Below are 21,589 nucleotides of genomic sequence, written 5' to 3'. Positions count from 1 at the left end.
TGTCAATGATTATTATTTATTTATTTTTTTCAAATGAAGTGTAAAACTAGTGTGTTTGTTTTGCTTGAAATCCTAGTGGTATAAGATTGATGGAAAAAGACAATGTGCATTTTCTTCACAGGCTGATTGAAGGGGTAGGTGATCAGTGGACAGATGTTAATGAGATCAGCAAATTCATGCACACACACACACATACATGCATGCACAAAAAAGGTTGTACCTCCTGAGTTGCAGCTGCAAGCTGTCCTTCTAATGTAGTCACTCTTTCAAGAGCCACCCGTAACCTTTCACGCACCTGTGCAAATTTAAAACAAAAGAGACTTAAATAGCAAAATATACACGTGCCAAAAGAGCCCCCCCCCCACCAACTCCACTTCCTAATATGTGATTTGCGACATCCAGTTCCCATTACTAACTTTACATTACTGACAGACTATAACAAGCAAATATTTTTATTACTTTTTAAGACTTTTAAAGAGGTAAATACAGTAAAAAAATTCAGCACTTTTGTCCACAGTATTTCAGTGCAAAAACCTACATAATATTCACTAAACACATGCAATCCAGTTTAAGCAGGCTCTAAATGCACTGAAATAGCATTGTGAGAGGGGAATTCAAGAAGAATAAATTGCACCTAGTAAAAGCACTGTTAATTTGCACGCAGGTTTAGCATTCAATTCACTAAAGAAATAATGGAGATCAGGCAATCTTCCGGTCAAGCAATTTAGAACAGAAATCAAAAATGTACCCCCATGTAAATTACACTTTTTATAGATTGCACCTTATTCACAAAACTCAGTGCTATTTGCCTGGCACAATGAATGTTTCACAATTTTTTTTACCATTTTTCATGTTTGTTGAAATTTTCATATATCACGGCTGCAGAAATACATCAAATGATGAACAAATGATGGAGAAAAGCATTATAACTGGGCATATATCTAAACAAGGTTTTTAGATCACAGTGCTGGAGTGATGCTGTACAGTCGCAGTTAAGTCTGCCAGATCTTTGTATTCTACTGCATCCTTTGCAACCTATTACTCAGAAACGGCCTGCACGCATTGCAACAAGTAAATTGCGTTCAGTAAATTGGGGAATAAAACAACGCAGACAGTGCATGCAAATAAACAACACCATTAGCGAGCGCAATTTATTCCAAGTGAATTACCCCCTTAATGTTATACTGTAATGTTATATGGAAAACTATGTAGTCCATCTTGCTGTCTCACTTTCTCATCCAGGGCCTTATGATGCTCAAAAAGGGATTTCAGTGCCTTGAGCACCTCCACCTCACTGGACACCCCGGAGGGCGGAGGAGCCTGCCTCTTCACCACAGTCATCCTCAGCGAACGCTCGTGACGTGACACCAGACACTCCAAGTGCTCCAAAAGAAGCTATAGAACAAAACAAATAAACATACACAATCCTTAACCTTCCAATAAAAACTGATTTATGATACTGATAATAAAAAAACCATGAGAAAACTCCACGTATACAGTTATGTAAAGAAAAACAACTTTATTAAATGAAGTTTGCCCAAATTCTTTCCTCACAGAAAGCTATTGTTTGGCTTCAGAAGAGATGAAATACAGCACACAAGTCATATGGACTTCTTATATAATGCTACGGACCACTTTGATGTAATTTTTTAACTCCCAGTCCTAGTCCCCATCCACTTACATTAGGGATCCCCAAACTAAGGCTCGCTGGCCAAATAAGGCCCTTTGAATTGTTTTGACCGGTGTTCTGACAATCTGTGCTACCTGCTCAGGATGTGCTACCAGCAGTAAAAACAGTGATGTGTAAAGCTAAAACATGAGTATGTACTACAAAAGCATGAAAAGTGTTAAAAACCTAGGTAGCACATCTTGTCAGGCAAATAATACCTATAAGGATATGCTACCAGCATAACTTTCATGTAGTGTGACATGCTGTGAGGTTATACTAAGCCCTAACTCTACCCCAAACCTTAACCCTAAAACTATGTGATTATAGCATTGGTAGCTCATCCTGATAGGTAGCATATATTTTCAGGACACCGGCCTACGGAACCATGCCCCCCTGGAAGCACTCGAAGACTGCTTTGGTGTTTTTTCATGCCGGTTAATCTGCCTATAAAGTGTGCCAATTGCATTGGAGTGCAGGCTATGAAGGAGCATATCATTGATTTCACCCCATGTACAAATATGTCCCTTCACTGAAGTTCGAGTCGGCTGTTTGAGTCTGAATGATATAAGAAGTCTCATTCATGAACAAACTGAATGTACTGGTACACTTGTTCAGGAATGAAATGCTTGAATTAGTCATCATTAACGAGGATCTGCTGAAAAACTAAACGAAAGGAGGCGGCAAGTCATTTGTTCAATTCGGCAATCTCGTTCAACAAGAAAAGGGGCCGGATGAATTATGAATAAAAGTGAGTGATGAGTACACATGGTATACAGACGTTATTGAAACTCACATTTATTTTTTATGCTAGCATTGTTGTCTTTTTTTGTCTAGCTTGATAAAAGGCCATGATCAGCAGTTCACAGTATGATACATATGCTGTGTTCAAATTTGTGGGGAAATGCTTATGATACTTGGAAAATTGTAGTGCTGAAGTCTCTTAGTAGAATTGTTGAGAAACAAAGATTAATAAATGTTAATTAGACTTCTGTCGATAGTGCATAACTTTTCCTCGTTCAAATGTAAAAGACGGTAATTTCTTGCAGAAATGTTCAATGAATGACTAAATGAAGTAATCTGAACAAATCTTTTTTGTGAACAGATTAAAAAGACTAGGCACTGAGATTAATCAAAATCATCACCAGTACTGCATAGAGTCTAAAATGTAACATTTCACACAGATTTTAAGTTTATTTTTTTTGCTAGCTTACATGTCTTGACACGCACACGTCAGTGAACAGAGATAGCATGTATACAATGACATAGTATGCCTACCTTAAAGCAAGATGGTAAGAAATGTTTACATACAGTAAATTTACCAATATTAAAAAATCATGAGTTCGAATCGATGGAGTGCGTACTCCAGGTAGGGAAGGAGGTACTGCCCCAAGTGAAGGAGTTCAAGTACCTCGGGGTCTTGTTCACGAGTGAGGGGACAATGGAGCGGGAGGTTGGCCGGAGAATTGGGGCAGCGGGGGCGGTATTGCACTCGCTCTATCGCACCATTGTCATGAAAAGAGAGCTGAGCCGAAAGGCAAAGCTCTCGATGTACCGGTCAATTTTTGTTCCTACCCTCACCTATGGTCATGAAGGCTGGGTCATGACCGAAAGAACTAGGTCGGGAGTTTCAAGCGGCCGAAATGGGCTCCCTCAGAAGGGTAGCGGGCTTCTCCCTTAGAGATAGGGTGAGGAGCTCAGTCATCCGTGAGGAGCTTGGAGTAGAGCCGCTGCTCCTTTGCGTCGAAAGGAGTCAGTTGAGGTGGTTTGGGCATCTGGTAAGGATGCCCCCTGGCCGCCTCCCTAGGGAGGTGTTTCAGGCAAGTCCAGCTGGGAGGAGGCCTCAGGGAAGACCCAGGATTAGGTGGAGAGATTACATCTCCAAACTGGCCTGGGAACGCCTCGGGGTCCCCCAGTCAGAGCTGGTTAATGTGGCTCGGGATAGGGAAGTTTGGGGCCCCTTGCTGGAGCAGCTGCCCCTGCGACCCGACTTCGGATAAGCGGTTGAAGATGGATGGATGGATGGATGGATGGAGTTCGAGTACAGGGTGTGCTGAGTGACTCCAGTCAGGTCTTCTAAGCAACCAAATTGGCCCGGTTGCTAGGGAGGGTAGAGTCACATGGGGTAACCTCCTCATGGTCACTATAATGTGTTGTTCTCGCTCTCGGTGGGGCACGTGGTGAGTTGAGCATGAATGTCGCGGAGAATAGCGTGAAGCCTCCACACGCACTATGTCCCCGCAGTAATGCGCTCAACAAGCCACATAATAAAATGCATGGATTGATGTCTCAGACGTGGAGGTAACTAAGTTTCGTCCTCCGCCACCTGGGTTGAGGCGAGTCACTACGCCACCACGAGGAAATTGAGGAGAAAAAAAACAAAACATCTTAATCCAGACTAATATGTTTTGCTGGTCTTAGCTGGTCTAATAGTCTGGTGTTGACTGGTTTTAGAGAGGTTTTGAGCACTTTACAGCTTGGCCAGGCTGGGAGACCACCATCTAAAATGCACAAACCATCTTTGCCTATTTGTTCTTTTTTTTTCTCAGCAGGGTATTTCTTTAAGTAAAGTTGAATACTGAAATGCTACCATAAGGAGGTACTGTATATAAAGCTAATTATTTCATGATCGATAAGGAATTACATAAGCACACATTAATAAATGCCTTCAAAGGTTTAGCTTGTTCAAATTAATAACAAGTAAAGGTCAGGATTGAAGGTTAGATCACACTAGACCAAGGAATCTATCAGAACCCAAATATCTGATCTCATTCTTGTATCTGGACCTGATAGAACCACTACATCATCCATTAAACTGCTAAAGCCTTTCCTGTTTCTCATCTTTTAGAACACACACACAGAATCACTCACCCTGGTATTGTTCCTCTCTGCTTTAAGCTCAGAAATCTCCTCCTCCTTTTCTAGAAGCTGCTCTCTACACAAATTCAGCTCCTTAGTCAGGGTTGCAAACTCCTGTCAATAGAAAGAGAAAGGAAAGGAGATTAATTCATACATTTGTTGTAAATATTGCCAACTAATATGTTATTGCAAACTAAAACACAAAGCTTTAAATTGGTTTGAGAGGTTTGCTATAGGAATGTTCAGGGTTCAGTACAAGTTAAGCTCAATAGACAGCATTTGTGGCATAATGTTTACTACCACAAAAATGTATTTTGACTCACCCCTCCTTTTCTATAAAAAAATACATTTTTGTGGTAATCAATATTATGCCACAAATGCTGTCGAATGAGCTTAACTTGTATTGAACCCCAAACATTCCTTTAATTTTATACAGCACTATTATTCTAGGGCTATACAGATCTATCCATTGTATGGCAGGAACTCATCCATAAACTTCTTTTATGTATTTTCTTCCAATGTGATCTACTCATGTTTACTGTTGGACAAAGTACTTTTACAGTCTCCTCTGAATGGTCCATAAAACACTGCGATTTAACAGTCATGGCCCATGGAGCAACTGAGCTAGTGAAGTCCTGTTACCACAATCACTGGCCTTTTGTTGCACAGGGCCACACTTTTAAGACCACACTGTTGGACATCAGTCATTTTGTGCTACATGTGGGCCTGGCCCATTCCACAGTCAACCAGCATAAACAATGAAGCACCAACAACTTATTGTTTATATATATATACACACAGTATACAGTTGTGGCCAAAAATATTGGTAACCAAGGTAAATATGAGCAAACAAGGCTGTGAAAAGTATGTCTTTATTGTTTATCCTTTTGATCTTTCATTCAAAATATTGACAAAAATCTATCCTCAAATGGATATCAAACAATTGCAAACAAAACACAAGTTTTATGAATATAAATATACAGTATATATATAAATATTAGGGCTGTCGATTTAACACTTTAATTCAGTGAGATAAATTTTACAAAAAATAACACGTTAAAAAAATTAACGCAATTATGGCCAACAAGGAAGATTCCTGAGAAATGCAAGCCACCTGTTTACTCCAGAGGGCAGTAAGTGAAATTTCAGCCGTATGAGCAATGTGCAGTTTATACAGTGAAGAAAACACTTCAGTAGGCAGAATAACACAAACATGCGTTACGTTCTTGCGTTCAAAACACTCGGAGGAGCGCAAATGCGAACTAAGGGATCTCAAGATCTGTTTAAAGATTGAGTATTAAACTATATTTAACTTGACTCAGTGACCTATACATTTTATGTTTAGGTTATGTTTGTATCCAAAGAAGATCCAGGACCTCTGGCATAAAAACAGCCCCACAATATTAAAGATCCATCACCATATTTAACTGTGGAAATTAGGCAGTTTTCCATATGGCTATCTTTCTGCATGTTCTAAACCGATCTCTGGTGTTTGCTGCCAAAAAGCTCTAGTTTTGTTTCATCTGACCATAGAACCAGGTCCCATTTGAAGTTCTAGTAGTGTCTGGCAAACCGAAGACGCTTGAGTTTGTTGTTAAATGAGAGCAGAGGCTTTTTTCTTGAAACCCTACAAACAACTTGTGGTGATGTACGTGATGTCTGATTCTAGTTTTGGAGACTTTCTGACCCCAAGACCTAAGCTATTTACCAGCTGTGATCCTTGGAGAATTCCTCCTCACTGTGCGTGGAGTCAATATAGACACATGTCCTCTTCCAGGCCAATTTGTAACATCTCCAGTTGATTGGAACTTCTTAATTATTGCCCTAAGTGTGTAAATGAGCATTTGCAATGCTTTAGCTATTTTCTTTTAGCCATTTCCCATTTTATGAAGCTCAACAACATTTTGCTGCACATCATAACTTTATTTTTTGGTCTTACCCATTGTGATGGATATTTAAACCCCTGTGAAACAGGAAGTCATGGCTGAACAATTTCATGTTCCTAGTCACCCAGGTGCATTACAAAATGTAAAATATGAATGGGAATATACTTCAGATATATTTTAATCATAAGAATTTATAGGGTGCCAATAATTGTGGCAAATGTGTTTTGGAGAAACATATTTATTTAATTATGAGACCACACACCCCTTAAACTAGTTTGCTTCAATTAAAGGTTAGCTTTTTGTAAATCTTTTTAATGAAAGATCAAAAGGATAAACAATAAAGACATATTTTTCTTTAAGAACATTTTTCACAGCCTTCTTTGGTGAGTGCCAATATTTTGGCCACAAATGTGTGTGCTATATATATATATATATATATATATATATATATATATATATATATATATATATATATGCATATATTTATAAATTGTATACAGTATGGCAGCTGTGATTGCCACACAAAAGAAAACTTTTGAGGTCACATATTGTGTTAGTGCGCTGTTTTTCCACTTTTTTGAATAATGCTGACTGACTGAAGTGTAGGGGCAAAAAGGATCGGGAGGGAGAAAAAGGAAAAGAGAAATGGGTCAGTGCATTCATTAGATTTTTTTTTTTCACAGGAGTGGAAGAATAGGCAGGAGGCAAGTTCAAATCCACAAACAGATGTTGGAACTTACTGCCTCTTCCAATCACTGCAAACGGCTCGGAAAAACCCAACCAGCCCTATCTAATAGATGTCTATAAGGCAGGGGTGAAAAAACAAATACATAAATGAAAATAAATAAATAAATTGTACGTATCAGAAAAAGCAATTCCACTTCAATTCATTTTGTCACCTCAACAAATGCCTGAGAATAAAATGAAAATAATTGAAAAAATGCATCTGAGGTTTGTCATCAGGGATTGATGTTTAAACCAAATGTAAAATATTGTGTCTCCCAACTATAGAAAGTAATGCAAGAGGATTTTCTGTGTTGAGGTTTTGCATTTGAAGCCCTGGATTATATTGCATGCATTGTGACTTGCGAGCGTGAAAGGCTGAAATCCCGCCAGTGTACTTAAGAATGCTTTTACTTTTAGAGCTACTGCTTAAATGGAGATTGTAATTAGGCTACTGATTAAAATCCCAACACCAATCCATTACTTATTAAAGGGTTGGTTCAACCAAAAATTTAATTTTGGTAATCATTTTCTCACATTCACGTCTTTACAAATCCCTATGACTTTCTGGCTTCCATGGAACACAAAAGAAGATGTTTAACAGAATGTTAGGGACTGACAGCTTCAGTGATCATTCACATGGAGTGAGGTCACCATTCATTGTACATAGTATGAATTGAAAATGAATGGTGACTGAGGCTAATATTCTGCTTAAAATGTCCTTTTTGGGTTCCACAGAAGAAAAAGTATTATGGGTATGTAGGTAAGTACATGATGACAGAATTTTCAGAACTATTTGTTTTACAGTGCAACATCTCTTTATCCCATTTACAAGCATAAAGAAAATACCAGTTGACCTATAAACACTGTAAAAAGCAAATCATCTAGGTTCCCCCTGATGGAGGGAATGAGACGTTGTGTCGAAGAAGGGACACTAGGGGTCTCTCTTGAGAGCCTTGCGCATCTCTGAACTTGAGAAAAAGCCGATGAGAAATTGGCAGACAGAATTTGCATGTCTCTCCTCCGGACATATGGGTATAAAGGGAGGGAATCATGCATCTGTCCATTCAGGTTTTGCACCGAGGAGCCATAACAGTGGCTTGGTTCAGCGTCATGGCCGGGATGACAAAACGTCTCGTTCCCTCCATCAGGGAACGGAGGTTACAAAAGTAACCTAGACGTTCCCCGTCTGTCTCTCACTTCGACACTATGTCGAAGAAGCGACACTAGGGGTCCCTATTCAATCACGGCATGCGCTGAACCGTGTACGTGTGCTGATGATGCAGGTGCGGGCAGGCAGTTTTCAGAACACATGTGGGAATGGCGTGGTGGTAGATCCTACCTGCTTCGAAGGAGGAGTTGCTACAAACACGGTGACCGGGGGGCAGTTGGGACTGCCCAAGGGAGACGCGGGTCTGCCAGTAGGGGGACCATACCGTGGAAAATACACACAGGGGGATTAATCCACACAAGGGCCCATCCTGTGGAGCACCTATTCCAGAACAGAGTAGTTTTAGTACCCATAGTGGGTCTGGTCGGGGGAATTCCTCCGCTGAATTCGCAGACAAGAGGGCTAGAGAGGAGTCATCCAGGGAGCCGAGTTAGTGGGATCTCCTGAGATAAGAGCGCACGTGATTGCCTCAGTGGAGGGGAAAGGCGCTAGGTGCAAGCGTTACACCCGGTCAGTTGTTACCGCGTTACACAGTTCTACCGGCTCGGACCTGAGAAAACACGGGACGAGAGCGACTCAACCCTGAGATTGTAAAATCTCATAAAGATATTGGGTGTTGCCCAGCCCGCTGCTCTGCATATGTCTGCTAGGGAGGTGCCGTTGGCCAGTGCCCACGAGGATGCCACACTTCTTGTCAAGTGTGCTCAAACCCGCAAGGAGACGGGCACGGCCTGGGTGTGATAGGACAATGCGATGGTATCAACAACACAGCGGGAAAGCCTCTGTTTGGAGACAGAATTCCCTTTCCACTGTCCACCAAAGCAGACAAAGAGCTGCTCAGAACATCTAAAGCGCTGCGTGCGGTCCACATAGGTACGCAAAGCGCACACCGGATACAGCAATGAAAAGGCTGTGTCTGCCTCCTCCAGGGGCTGCGCTTGCAGGTTCACTACTTGGTCCCTGAAGGGGGTTGTAGGAACCTTGGGCTCGTAGCCCAGTCGCGGCCTTAGGATGACATGAGTGTCTGCCAGACTGAATTCCAGGCAGGTGTCACTGACAGAGAACGCTTGCAGGTCCACAATCCTCCCCTCCAGCCTCTCCTGCAGAAATGAGGGCACTGACCCTTCGCGAACAAGTGCCACTTTAGGGTGTAAAGTTGCCTGGTAGAGGGAGCTCTGGCTTGGTTGATTGTGTCTACGACAGCAGGTGGTAGGCAATTTAGATTTTCTGCATCCCGCCAGGGGCCAGATGTGGAGGTTCCAGAGGTCTGGGCGCGAATGTCAGAGGGTGCCCCGTCCCTGAGAAAGAAGGTCCTTCCTCAGTCCTTCCTGTCGCGAGGAGCGTGAGATCCGAGAACCAAGTCCGTGTGGGCCAGTAGGGGGCCACCAGAATGACTTGTTCCTCATCCTCCCTGACCTTGCACAGCACCCATGCAAGTTGGCTCACTGGGGGAAATGCGTCCTTGTGCAGCCCCCGGGGCCAGCTGTGGCAGTTCCTGCAACACGTCAGGGTCAGGACTACCCAAGTGCAGATCCTGGTGAACTTGCAGGAGGGCCATGGCATGCAGGGCGGAGGAGGCCTGTCCAGCGGTGCTGAAGGCTTTGGAGGTCAGTGATGAAGTCATCCTACAGGCACTGGAGGGGAGCACCTGGCGATCCCGTTCTTGGGATACAGGTGGATCGCAACCGCTCTATCCACCTGGGGGACCGCCGAGTACCCCTGGGCCGCCCCACTGTTGAGGGTAGTGAGAGCGGATGAGCGAGGAGGTCGGTTACGGGCAGTGAAAGGTTCTCTCCAATACTTTGTCAGCTCTTGAAGCACCTCCGGGAAGAAAGGAACCGGGGAGGGGGGAGCGACCGGACCCGAGAAACCAATCATCTAGCCATGAAGGCTATGTGGAGGACGGAGGGTTCCAGTCCAACCCCACGCTGACGGTGGCCCAGGCAGTCATGTCGGCCATCTGGGCGTCAGCCTCAGGCTGGGCATGTCGACCCGAAGGCGGCAGTCCAGTCCAGTCTTCCGCGTCAGATGCCGGAACGCTCTCCGATGCAGCGCCAAACTCATCATCCAGCTCAAGGGAGTAAGCAGACTGGCCGTGAGGCGTGCCGTTCTCACCTTGAGCCTGGATGGAAGTCAACAAGTGTGCCGGGTGGTTCATGGGGATCTACAAGGTGAAACCGAGCCCACTGCCATCCCAAAATCGCCTCCATACCCGGGACGTCCTCAATCCCATGGGAAGAAGCGACACGGGGGCGGCTGGAGTGGCATTCCTCTTTAAGAAGGAAAGCCGCGATTGCAACGTTGCCATGGTGAGGTTCTCGCAGTGAGAACACGAACCATCCACAAATGCTGCCTCGGTGTGATCGCTGCCCAGACACACGAGGCAGCGTCTGTGACCTTCAGGAGCGGAGAGAAATTGACCGCATCCAGGAACTACATAGGGGCGGAAGGGCAAATTTATAAAGAGGCGTCCTGAAAAGGACGTTCAACGCCACTGTGTATTGCACTTTTAGAGAAATTAAACTCTTTTAAGAAATAATCTTATAGAAGAGAAGGAGAAAGCCGCTGATATGTGGCGTAGATCCAACAGCATACGCTCTATAGAGATGAGTGGAACAGTAAGTGACTACAGCTCGCTGATCACACAACCGCTCGGCTCTGAAGAAAAAATCTGAATGGACAGACGCATGATTCCCTCCATTTATACCCGTCTGTCCAAGGGAGGGACATGCAAATTTTGTCTGCCAATTTCTCATTGGACTTTTCTCAGTTCAGAGAGGTTCAGAGATGCACAAGGCTCTCAAGACAGACCCCTACATCGAAGACCCCGACACAACGTCGAAGTGAGTGACAGACGGGGAACAGGAAATATAATTTATAGACTTTTTCTCTGGTATCAACTTTTTTTTTTTGCAATACAAATACACTTACATCAAGAGGAGTCATGTTTGCATTTAAAATAATTAACAATTGTATGATTTAAATACTCAGGGAAAAGTGCCATATCAGTGCATTAAGCCCCTGGTTAAACTGGATTGCTGGTGGTAGTGAATATGACGTATGTTTGTGTGTCAAAATTCAGTACGCAAAAGTGGTGCAATTGTTTAGTGAATTTGCCCTAGACTCTTTCACATCAAACACACACATATACACAAATCAAAACAATGCCTTGCATGCAAACTAAACTCACTGAGGGCTTTCTAAAATGGCAAAAACTTTCAAAATGTTCTATCCTGCTAAAAGAGAGAGAAAAATCCACAATGTGTCAAGCAGCTTTGAGCCAGTTTGACCTTGTAAAACAGCTGTCGGCAGGTGAGCAGTGTGGAGCTCAGACAGCTCTAGGGATTTCTCTGTGTTTGGTTGTGAAAAATCCTTGGGATTAAGGAATTGAAGTAATATTGCCAAATACAGCAGCATCTCTGAGCACAGGATTAAGACAGCACTGAGTAACAACACCAAGCAGCTACTGTCAACACACACACACACACACTAGAGTGCATTCAATACGGCACAAATGGGTAGGTTTGTATACAGTGAAACATTTAAATCTGTTGAATACTATATGTTCAGACACTGTTAGGCGACACCTGATATGGTTTAATTTCTATATTAAAATACATTCTCCTATCCCAGTTTAGAATGCAGAAACTTTAAATAATCCATTGGTGGGCAATGTAAAGACTGTGGTGCTATCAAAACATTGCTCTGTCTATTTGAGCATCCAGACCAGTACAACATGAAGAGGCATCCGGCTTTATGTAATTCGTTTTTTATTTTTGTCTTCATCCCACGTGAGTGTACATAATTATAAACATGTTTGTTAAAACCATTATTCATTTCTTTAGGCGTAAAACTTTTCTGAGTGGACAAAATTAAATGGTGCACATATTTTTCCTCCCCTTTTACACCCAATTTTGAATGCCCAATTCCCAATGTGCTCTAAGTCCTCATGGTGGCGTAGTGAATCGCCTCAATCCAGGTGGCGGAGGATGAATCTCAGTTGCCTCCGTGTCTAAGATCGCCAATCCGCACATCTTATCACTTGGCTTGTTGAGTGCGTTACTGTGGAGATGTAGCGCATGAGGAGGCCAATGCTATTCTCCGCAGCATCCACGCACAACTCACCACGCGCCCCACCGAGAGTGAGAACCACACATTATAATGACCATGAGGAGGTTACCCCATGTTACTCTACCCAAGTTACCGGGCCAATTTGGTTCCTTAGGAGACCTGAATGGAGTAACTCAGCATGCAAACTCGTGACTCCTGGGGTGGTAGTTAGCATCAATACTCGCTGAGCTACCTAGGCCCCTAATTGGTGCACATTTAATAAAAATGTCATTCCAGATTAATGTGGATAATAACTCTATACTCTGTCATCAGCTATGTTGGCTTTTACCAACACTATTTGCATATTTATGATTATAAATGACAAAGGAACTACACTGAGTTATGCTACACTCATTTTGTAATGAGGACAAAAAAAACCCAAAGGCTTGAAATGCAAAATATAGTAATCCCAATGTTAAAAATTCAGTAGGCCTACTTAGTGTTTGGATTGAATGTTGTATCACAAACATAATTTTTCCATGCTTGAAGTAAGCTGATTTTGGTCTACCCAAATCCTTAACATCATTGTTGTCCTAGGCATGAAATTGATTTTGAATAAAGAAACGTGGACAATCAAGGATTTATAAAAAGGGGCCTCACGACTAGCAGCAAACATCTGTTCATCTTTCGCTGCTAAGTCAAGCCTTTCTGCACAGAAAGTACATATACATATACAACAAAAACTGATGATAACTATCAAAAATCAGCTCATTAAAAACTCATCAAGAATCCAAAAACACAACAACGTTTATATGAGATTTTAGAATTATCATGACTTTTCCAATTAAAAGAATACAATATTGGTTTACTAAAAATAATGGGTATAAATTGTGCATTTCAATGAAGAAATAAATGGAAAGAAATGTAAACCACATTTACATTTTTAAAGCTGAAATGTGTCATAATTACCAAACAAAATTGCAAAAATAATGATTTCCAAACACCCCCGTTTACCATTGGCCAACCAACCTGATGGTCCCGCACCAAACTCACATAATTAGTTTAGCCAATGTTGCTGTTTCTGGCTTTTACTTGCTCAAATAATTTTTGTTAGTGGATATGCTTAATGGCTTGCATTTACAGTAAGAGTGCTGTCTATTTAGCTTGGATAAGAGAAAGTATTTCAACATAATAATAATAATAAAAAAAACAACTAAGCACATCAACTTAAAATGTCAAACTTTGTGAGGTTGTGATTTTTCAAATTTAAAAAAAACATGAACGGCATAATCAGAGATTTTAATTACATTTTAAACCAGCACAGTATTTCCCATACTGAACCGTCAACCTCTACAATAAGGCAAAAATGGCTCATCAACTTTATACATTTTAGAAATGGCCTTTTCATTCTCATTGACAAGCCTCATGTACAAGATATTTTGTGGAAAATGTTTATAGCTTGCAAGATGTGACAGCTTTGGAAATCATAATGATTTTTTTTTTTATTGAGAAAATAATCTAACAGTATTCTAATCAGCTGGATGAAGATCTGAAATGAGTGGCTGTATAATGTGAGAATTAATGAGAATGGAGGTGGGTGGGAAGAAATTCAATTAGCTTTAATTAATCACCTCAAGCCATCAGTGAGATGGCTATCTAACACAATGTACAGACTGCCATCTCATACAAGCAAATCATTTATCTCCATCTTCATTCTGGTCAGTGGGCGTCGACTTTCATTAGCTTGTTTACATGCTGAAAATCTGGTGAAATAATGATAAATTGTAATATCACAGGTGTCTAAACCACATGGGAAAGAATTCACTAAACAGCACAAAAATCTGTGTCATATTGACTAAATGCTCACAATTCAGTTAACCGGTTGGTAAATGTTATTGTAATTCTTTTCAGTACAGACACGCCTCATTTCTATGTAAATAAGCTTGAGTGCACCTGCAGATTGCTCCAAATCTATATGACACTTTATCTTCCGTGGAACACAAAAGGTAAAAAAAAATATTAAAAGTCTTTACACCTGGTCTCATAGAATATAATTCCTAAACTTTTGCTGAATTACTTTTATGTGGCTTGTTATGCATATCACGGCAGTTTCCTGGAGAGGTGCTAAAACAACAAAGTAAAACAGCAGATAATTCGTTCATAAACACTTTCTTTCGATCTGTTCGTCATCAAAACCTTTTTAAGATAGCACACTTGTAAGGTGACACATTTTTACATTTGCATTACATAACCAGAGTAGGGTAGGGAGGAAGGTTTTGTTGATTTAAAACTCACTTAACCCACTTATAGTGCCACACAGTGGACATTTCACCTTGGACCTGCCATGATGCATGTAATGAACCATGTAATATCATTCTGAAAAATGCCACAGTCATATATTTTTTCATGAGATCAGGTTATGCAAGTAAATTGTGAATCATGAAACCATAATAAAAGTAGTCGATATGACTATGGTACTACATTCCAAGTCTTCTGAATCCATATTATCACTTAGTGTGATAAACAGTAGGGATGTGCACGAGTAGTCGAATATTCGTTCTGCAATAATTATTCGAATAAGAAAAATACTATTCGAATTTCATAAAGTTTTGCTTTGCTGGCCATATATATATATATACAGTGAGATGCATGTTAAATCCTGAACACACAAACTAAAACTGGCAGTTATAACAGAATGCACTGGGTGGCGCTGTTAAGTGTGGACACAAGTTGATCACATTTGTTGAGCAAAAGGTTCAGGTACGTCAGTACATTTAGATGGACACCAAAAAAGGGGCTTATTGTGTGAATGTGTTTAAATGTTTCCTGTTTAAATGTACTGGATAAGCGGTGTACACATTACTCTCATATATGTGCAGTTCGTCAGAAAGCAGCGTCCCTGTTGCAGCGTAATCCCTAAGACACTTCTGTAAACAACAAACATGGCATCCGAGAAAGACTATGCTAGCTGAGGTAAGGGACATTCCATCATTTAAACTGGTGTGTGTATAAACGAGTATAGTTTACTGAGCACATGGATACGCTTGTTTTTCTTAACAAAAACACGACATGAGATACAATATTAACATAACTATTATATGCCGAGTGTTTACACTCGTCCTGTACGTTAACTGCATCAATCTACTTCATTAGCGTTTTTTTTTTTTATCTTCGCTTCTCGTGAGCTTAAATGCTTTCTATTCTTTTTATTGTTTTCATGCATTGCTTGTTTAAATAGAAATAAAAATAAAAAAAGAAACACAGGACATGATATAAACTTGTCTTGATTATAATTAGGAGCTTGTTTTTTTTAATGGTGACGCAACCTTTATAACAAAAAAATTATTTTTACAATGTCTCTTTCTCATTAATTAATAATAGAATATTTGAATATTTTAAGTAAAAAATATTATTTTTTTATAAAAATGTTTTTTATAAGCTTAAATATTCAAATACCAAATTATTGATTAATGCCCATCCCTAATAAACATTGTTGTTCACTCTTACCGTAAATTATTTATGAGCAAAGTATGTGGCGAATAAGCAAATATGGCTACTATGTTAGGCATAGCAGGTTGGGCATCAATAAAATCAAACATCATTGATTTTTGCTTGTTTTGTGACCAAATATCATGACTTAAAATCTGTGCCATAGGTGTCATATTTGCATATTAATTTTAGGCTGTTTGTTCTTTTTGGAGCTTGACAGCCCAGAGTCATTATTCACTTGCATTATATGGTGAAAAAAAGCTGTGTTAACACTTTTTACAATTTCCCCTTTGGTATTCTACACACACAAACACACACACACAAACACAAAAAGAAAGAATGAAAACATCATATTGGTTTGGTGCAACATCGGGGTGAGTAAATAATTACAAAGTTTAATTTATGGGTGAACTGTTTCTTTAAAGTGTATGTCCAGTGGGCATTCCAGTATACAAATAACAGATTTCAGATTTCACTTGGCATGTTTAGGGGTTAGTAAGGCCTGATCTTGGTTATTTCCAAACCACAGCTGCACTCTTTGGCTCATCTTCCCTTGGAAAATAAGCAGAACCTGGTGCTCAATTAGCTGCTAATAGATTGATTCCTCTAAAACATGGCATCTCCTGTGGGATTAGGGCAGATTAAGACCATGTGCTCCAGGGTTTGCGATCAGTCAGGCAGAATGCAAAATTAGGCACGCAGCAGTGCCCTAAACGTTGCCAGGATGCCTGTGGGCATTGGAGCAGGGAAAGCGGGGACGATGGTATACACTTTTATGTTCGCATTACATAGGCACATTTTAGCCACAATGTATTCTGACTGCCTCTTTAATGGGTCTGCATTTACAGGCTTTATTTATGACATCAGAAGTACCAGAACTTTGGTGCCAAGTCAATATTAAAACTAAAAAGATGTAGCAATCCCAGTCTTTCTGCTGTACCAAGTACCAACTCATTTCAGTACCTACAGCACATGCTGACTGACTAACTGAAGATTTATTGCTACAGTATGTGCACACTTATGTGTCACTCACGATAAAGCACATATGAGCCTGAACAGTCATAAGCACTTTTTACAATTCTGTCAAAATACCTGTATTGGCAAGAGGCATTAATGTTAACACAGTCAATTATGTCTTATGTCAAAGCAGAAAAAAAAATGGCTTTGTATCAAATATCAGATCTCAGCTAAGACACTCGAGGCGCCATGTTTCCAATAACTTCCTTTCCCGTCATGTTCATTCATTTTCAGTCAGAAACCAACATCCTGAAAAAGTTAAACCACTGATCATAATATAAGACTTTATCAATCATTTACAGAGGAAAATATTTTATTATCAGATTCAGGCTTACAAATAAAATCCCTTTATACAAACAGTGTAGGAGTGGTGGTGGTGTAGTGGGCTAAAGCACTGAACTGGTAATCAGAAGGTTGTAGGTTCGATCCCCACAGCCACCACCATTGTGTACTTGAGCAAGGCACTTAACTCCAGGTTGCTCTGGGGGGATTGTCCCTGTAATAAGTGCACTGTAAGTCGCTTTGGATAAAAGCGTCTGCCAAATGCATAAATGTAAATGTACAAACAGCATTGATTAAAATCCTACTAAAATGATAAAATTACCCATTTCTATGACCGTTTCTGTCACTTTTCTCAGCCTTTGACAAGACACATGGAATGTTCAGTCATGCCAGCTCAGTGTAAATATAAATGTGAAAAGAAAGAGTGAGAATAAGGTTAATCGGCACAGATGGTTTCACATGTGACAGAAATTACACCAATTAGTCACGATTACAGTATTTAAAGTAAAATATGCAAAATATGTATGAATGATGTCAGTTTCCTTCAAGATTGATCAACAAAGGTACCCTGATGTGTAAGAGTGACCTCAGCAAGACATCAGTCTAGGTCAGGGTCATGGTAAAAGTAACAAATCGTTGGCACAAAAAATAAAAAAAAAAACCATCCACTTCAAGGCTCTTATTGTCAGCAGCACTGAGTCCCCAGGGTGAAAATATAGAGTAACATCAAACCTGATGCTGCAGAAAAACTACAGAATGTCACTGAAGGTCAGAATCATTTGAAACATACACTGTATGTGTAAAAGTCAAAACATTAAAGGTACAGTTCACCCAAAAATAAAAATTCTCTCATTATTTACTCACCCTCATGATATCCCAGGTGTGTATGACTTTCTTTCTTTAGTAGAACACATTTAAAGAAAATTTGAAAAATATCTTAGCTCAGTAGGTCCTTAAAATGCAAGTGGATGGTGATTTCTCTTTTGAAGCTCCAAAAATCACAGATAGTAAGCATAAACTTCATCCATATGAGTCCAGCGGTTAAATTAATGTCTTCTAAAGTGATGCAATCATTTTTGGTGTGAAAAAAAATATAAAAAATTTATGTATTTTTTAACTCAAAATCATCGCTTCTGGTCAGCTTCACGAGAGGGTAGAGTCAAAGCAGTCCCTGGTGTGACGTATTTGCGTTGCCATGATACAGAGGTAATCTCACGTTCTCCACTCAGTTGAGACATCCAGGATAAGCACACAAATGCACCATTGTGAGTAAAGAAAGAGATAAATAAAGATTTTTCTATTAAAACAGTATGGTCTTTTATTGTTTAAAAAGTACTAAACAGTAACTCATGTTGTCTACTGTACATTTAGATGTAAAATTATATGAGAATGCCTCATGATAGTTTTTGTTACTGCAGGTGAATTACTTGTAGTGGGAATGATGATATGTTAAATGTAGGCCTCCACGCTCATTTCTGAATATAGGCCTAGATATCAGACAAGACAATTGCTCGAGACAATCTTGCTGTCACTGTTAGATGAGTGACATCAGAAGTTTTTAAGGACTGCCTCTGTCTTTTGGAAAACAGGCCTCTCGCACATTGTTTCACTGGAAGAAATTCAAACTGATGCCTAAATACATACTGAGCTCTGCAGAATCACAGCAGTATCCTAACACTGATCTAGGATCAGATTTGTCTATAACTGTACATATCTACAGTAGTTTACAGCATCCTAAAGAGATGATATTGATCTGAAAATAAGATGCATATGTAAATACAGATCAGTGCTTGCAGCTCCTTCACTTTCCTGGTGATGGAGGTGTGATATCAGCATGGTAACGACAGCTCGAACACATCCGTTGTCATAACACCTGTCAATGCAGTACAAAGCGAGGCCTTCGTGAACTTTTGATGAGTCATTACTAAACCACTCCCAAACACACACAAACATGTTTACTTAGCTTTATCTAAATGGGGACATATGATACTGCCCTACAAAGGCAAAACGTATTAACTAAGCCAACACTGAAACTAAGGAAAATGGCTTCAAATATTTTAGTTTTTCCATCAAATGTGGATCATAATATAATCTTATAATCATAGTATAATGGTCACAGGACAGATCATAGTCTAAGAGACCCGATTTCAATTTTGAACAAAAATGTGTAGTTCTTGCCTTGGCATGGCAGCAAATATTTTTTGAATTAAAGCTAATTATAATTACTATAGATAAATTCTACCCCTGAAAGAAAACTTTTTAGATTTTTCTTTTTTTTTTTAATAAAAAGAACATCACAGAATGTCCCACAATTAGGGGCAATTATCTCTACAAACTATAGCTAAGTAGAACTGCAGAGAACTTCCAGAGAACTGCAGAAAATGTCGCTTTTTAAAGAGAACCGTACAAAATTATGGACTACTCAAATGTAAAATGCAAAAAAATACAAGCAGCCAATAACTTGAAAAGGTTTTGGCATGGGGCCACAAGTATGAATCAGTCTTACAAAAAAATTAAGACTGTTTAAATTAATTTAAATTAAAATTAATTAGGAGTAAAGGCAACAAAAACTGAGTTGGCAAAGTGCCAGGATGCAGAATTACTAAAGTGTATCGCAGGGCACGGCTCAGTGGGACCATTCTGATCCTGCAGTCCAAAAGCAGAGATTACAAAAAGAAAAAGAGTTAAAGAGATAGAGGATAAGAACAGAACATCAGACAGAGAAAGAGGGGCAGCATATACAGCAAAAACACATTTGAGATCAGATCATTTAAAAAAAAAATGTGTTTAATATGATTTGGGCTACTTACAAATGTCTGAAATATTTTGAAATGTCTAAATTCGAAACAGTTCAAAATCCGATACGTATCTGACATCAGACATTCATCTAAACACTTGCATCCAATTCTCTTAATTCATAATTTTTCATCATCATTACACAACAAATAGGCTTGGTCCACCATAGTCATAGTTATTCTTGTTATATATAGCTGGGGAGTATAACATTGTTATTTTCTTTAGTGGCTAGTTTAGCTGTTTTTCAAAAGACAGATGAAGACTTTTTGATGAAGTTTTGTTGATTGTTTTCTTATTCTGGATAAGAGTCTTGCTTCAGTAACTTGTAAAGTGTTAAAAAATGAAAAGGAAATCTCTTATATTTCTCGTAGATGTTTTTCTGGCAACCCACAAAATATATTTTATTAGAGTATAACCTGAAAACCCCTAGACCCTTTGAAGATTAATTTGAGTTGTAACATCCCTCACATGTATAAGCAAAATTACCTATAACAACATAGTAGCTAATCTTTCCACAGTTATGCAGCCTGTTTTATTTGTTGAATGAGGGGTATGGCAAACCCAAATACTCAAAGTGGCACAAAACTGCACAACTCATTTAATCATGCAGCACAGACCAATTATCCATGCAACCTGCTGGAAAGTGCAGAGCAGATCAGTTTATACTTGCATAACTCTCTGACAGTGTGCCGCAGACCAGTTTTAACCATGCAGCTCAATTTGTACACTGCTGCTTTCACTGTGAACACCTTCAGTTATGTCTTAAAGGGCACCTATTATGGAATTTTGAAAATTACCTTTCATGTAGTGTGTAACATAGATTTAAGTGAACAAAAACATCCTGCAAAGTTTTATATATGAAAGTTCACCGTAAAAAAAGTTATTGTCTCTCAAAAGTAGGAGTCGACTCTGAGTCAATGTAATGAATCGATTTTCCAACGAGTCATTTTCCTTTTCGTTGTGACGTCAAGACGAAAAATTATCAAATTGGCCACGCCTACTCATTGCGCGCACATACACCAGTGAAAACTTGAAAACATCATGTCGACAACAAGACGCTGTGTTCTGAAGTGCATATCAAAAGCGACCTTTTTTTCACTGCCCAGGGACGAGCATGTGAAGAATCAGTGGCTAGAGTTTATATTTACAACTATACCACACAAGTATAGCCCGACCCTTGTGCTGTGTTCACGTCATTTTAATGATGATTGCTTTATGAACATGAATGCTTTCAAGTGTGGATTCAGTGAGCGGTTGATACTGAAGGAAGGTTCAGTACCAAGTTTATTTGGATCAGCTTCCTCCTCCGAATCACAACCTGTAAGTATTATTAATAATTGTTGCTTTTATGTGTTTTTTAGCATGCTTAATAAGTATTTGTGTGTGTTGTGTAAGTTACGCTCAGCGCAGCTTCTAGGTCTCCAATGTCAATTTTTTTGAAATATGTGAAATGTTTGTCGATGTTATTGGAGTTGTCATAAAGAATAGAGCAATAACTTGTAGTAATGCAGTGCTTTATCAATATGTTTATGCGTTGGGCTAACGCAAACAATAACTGATTGGGTGTTTACCACCGAACTTTGGGCTATGATCGCTAACATAAATCAACTCAAATTCCTTCTCTGATTTTTATTTTTTTACTACAAAGCG

General features: G+C 39.7%; 1 protein-coding gene across 9 annotated transcripts in view; it reads right to left on the bottom strand.

Moving 5' to 3' along the window:
* Positions 1-21,589, bottom strand: part of ppfia4 (PTPRF interacting protein alpha 4) — a 152,783-nt gene that overhangs the window by 64,478 nt on the left and 66,716 nt on the right. For all 9 annotated transcript variants that reach the window (XM_052111616.1, XM_052111620.1, XM_052111617.1 and 6 more), the window contains 3 exons: positions 4,538-4,639; positions 1,231-1,395; positions 221-295 (listed from right to left, as the gene is read on the bottom strand). In XM_052111616.1, the coding sequence (XP_051967576.1) occupies positions 221-295; positions 1,231-1,395; positions 4,538-4,639 (342 nt within the window). The remainder of the gene's footprint in view (positions 1-220; positions 296-1,230; positions 1,396-4,537; positions 4,640-21,589) is intronic.

This window comes from Xyrauchen texanus, chromosome 39, assembly GCF_025860055.1.
Source record: "Xyrauchen texanus isolate HMW12.3.18 chromosome 39, RBS_HiC_50CHRs, whole genome shotgun sequence".
In the NCBI taxonomy this organism is placed as follows: Eukaryota; Metazoa; Chordata; class Actinopteri; order Cypriniformes; family Catostomidae; genus Xyrauchen; species Xyrauchen texanus.
Note: the sequence above shows the minus strand (reverse complement) of the source record. Positions and strands in the feature narration are given on the sequence as shown.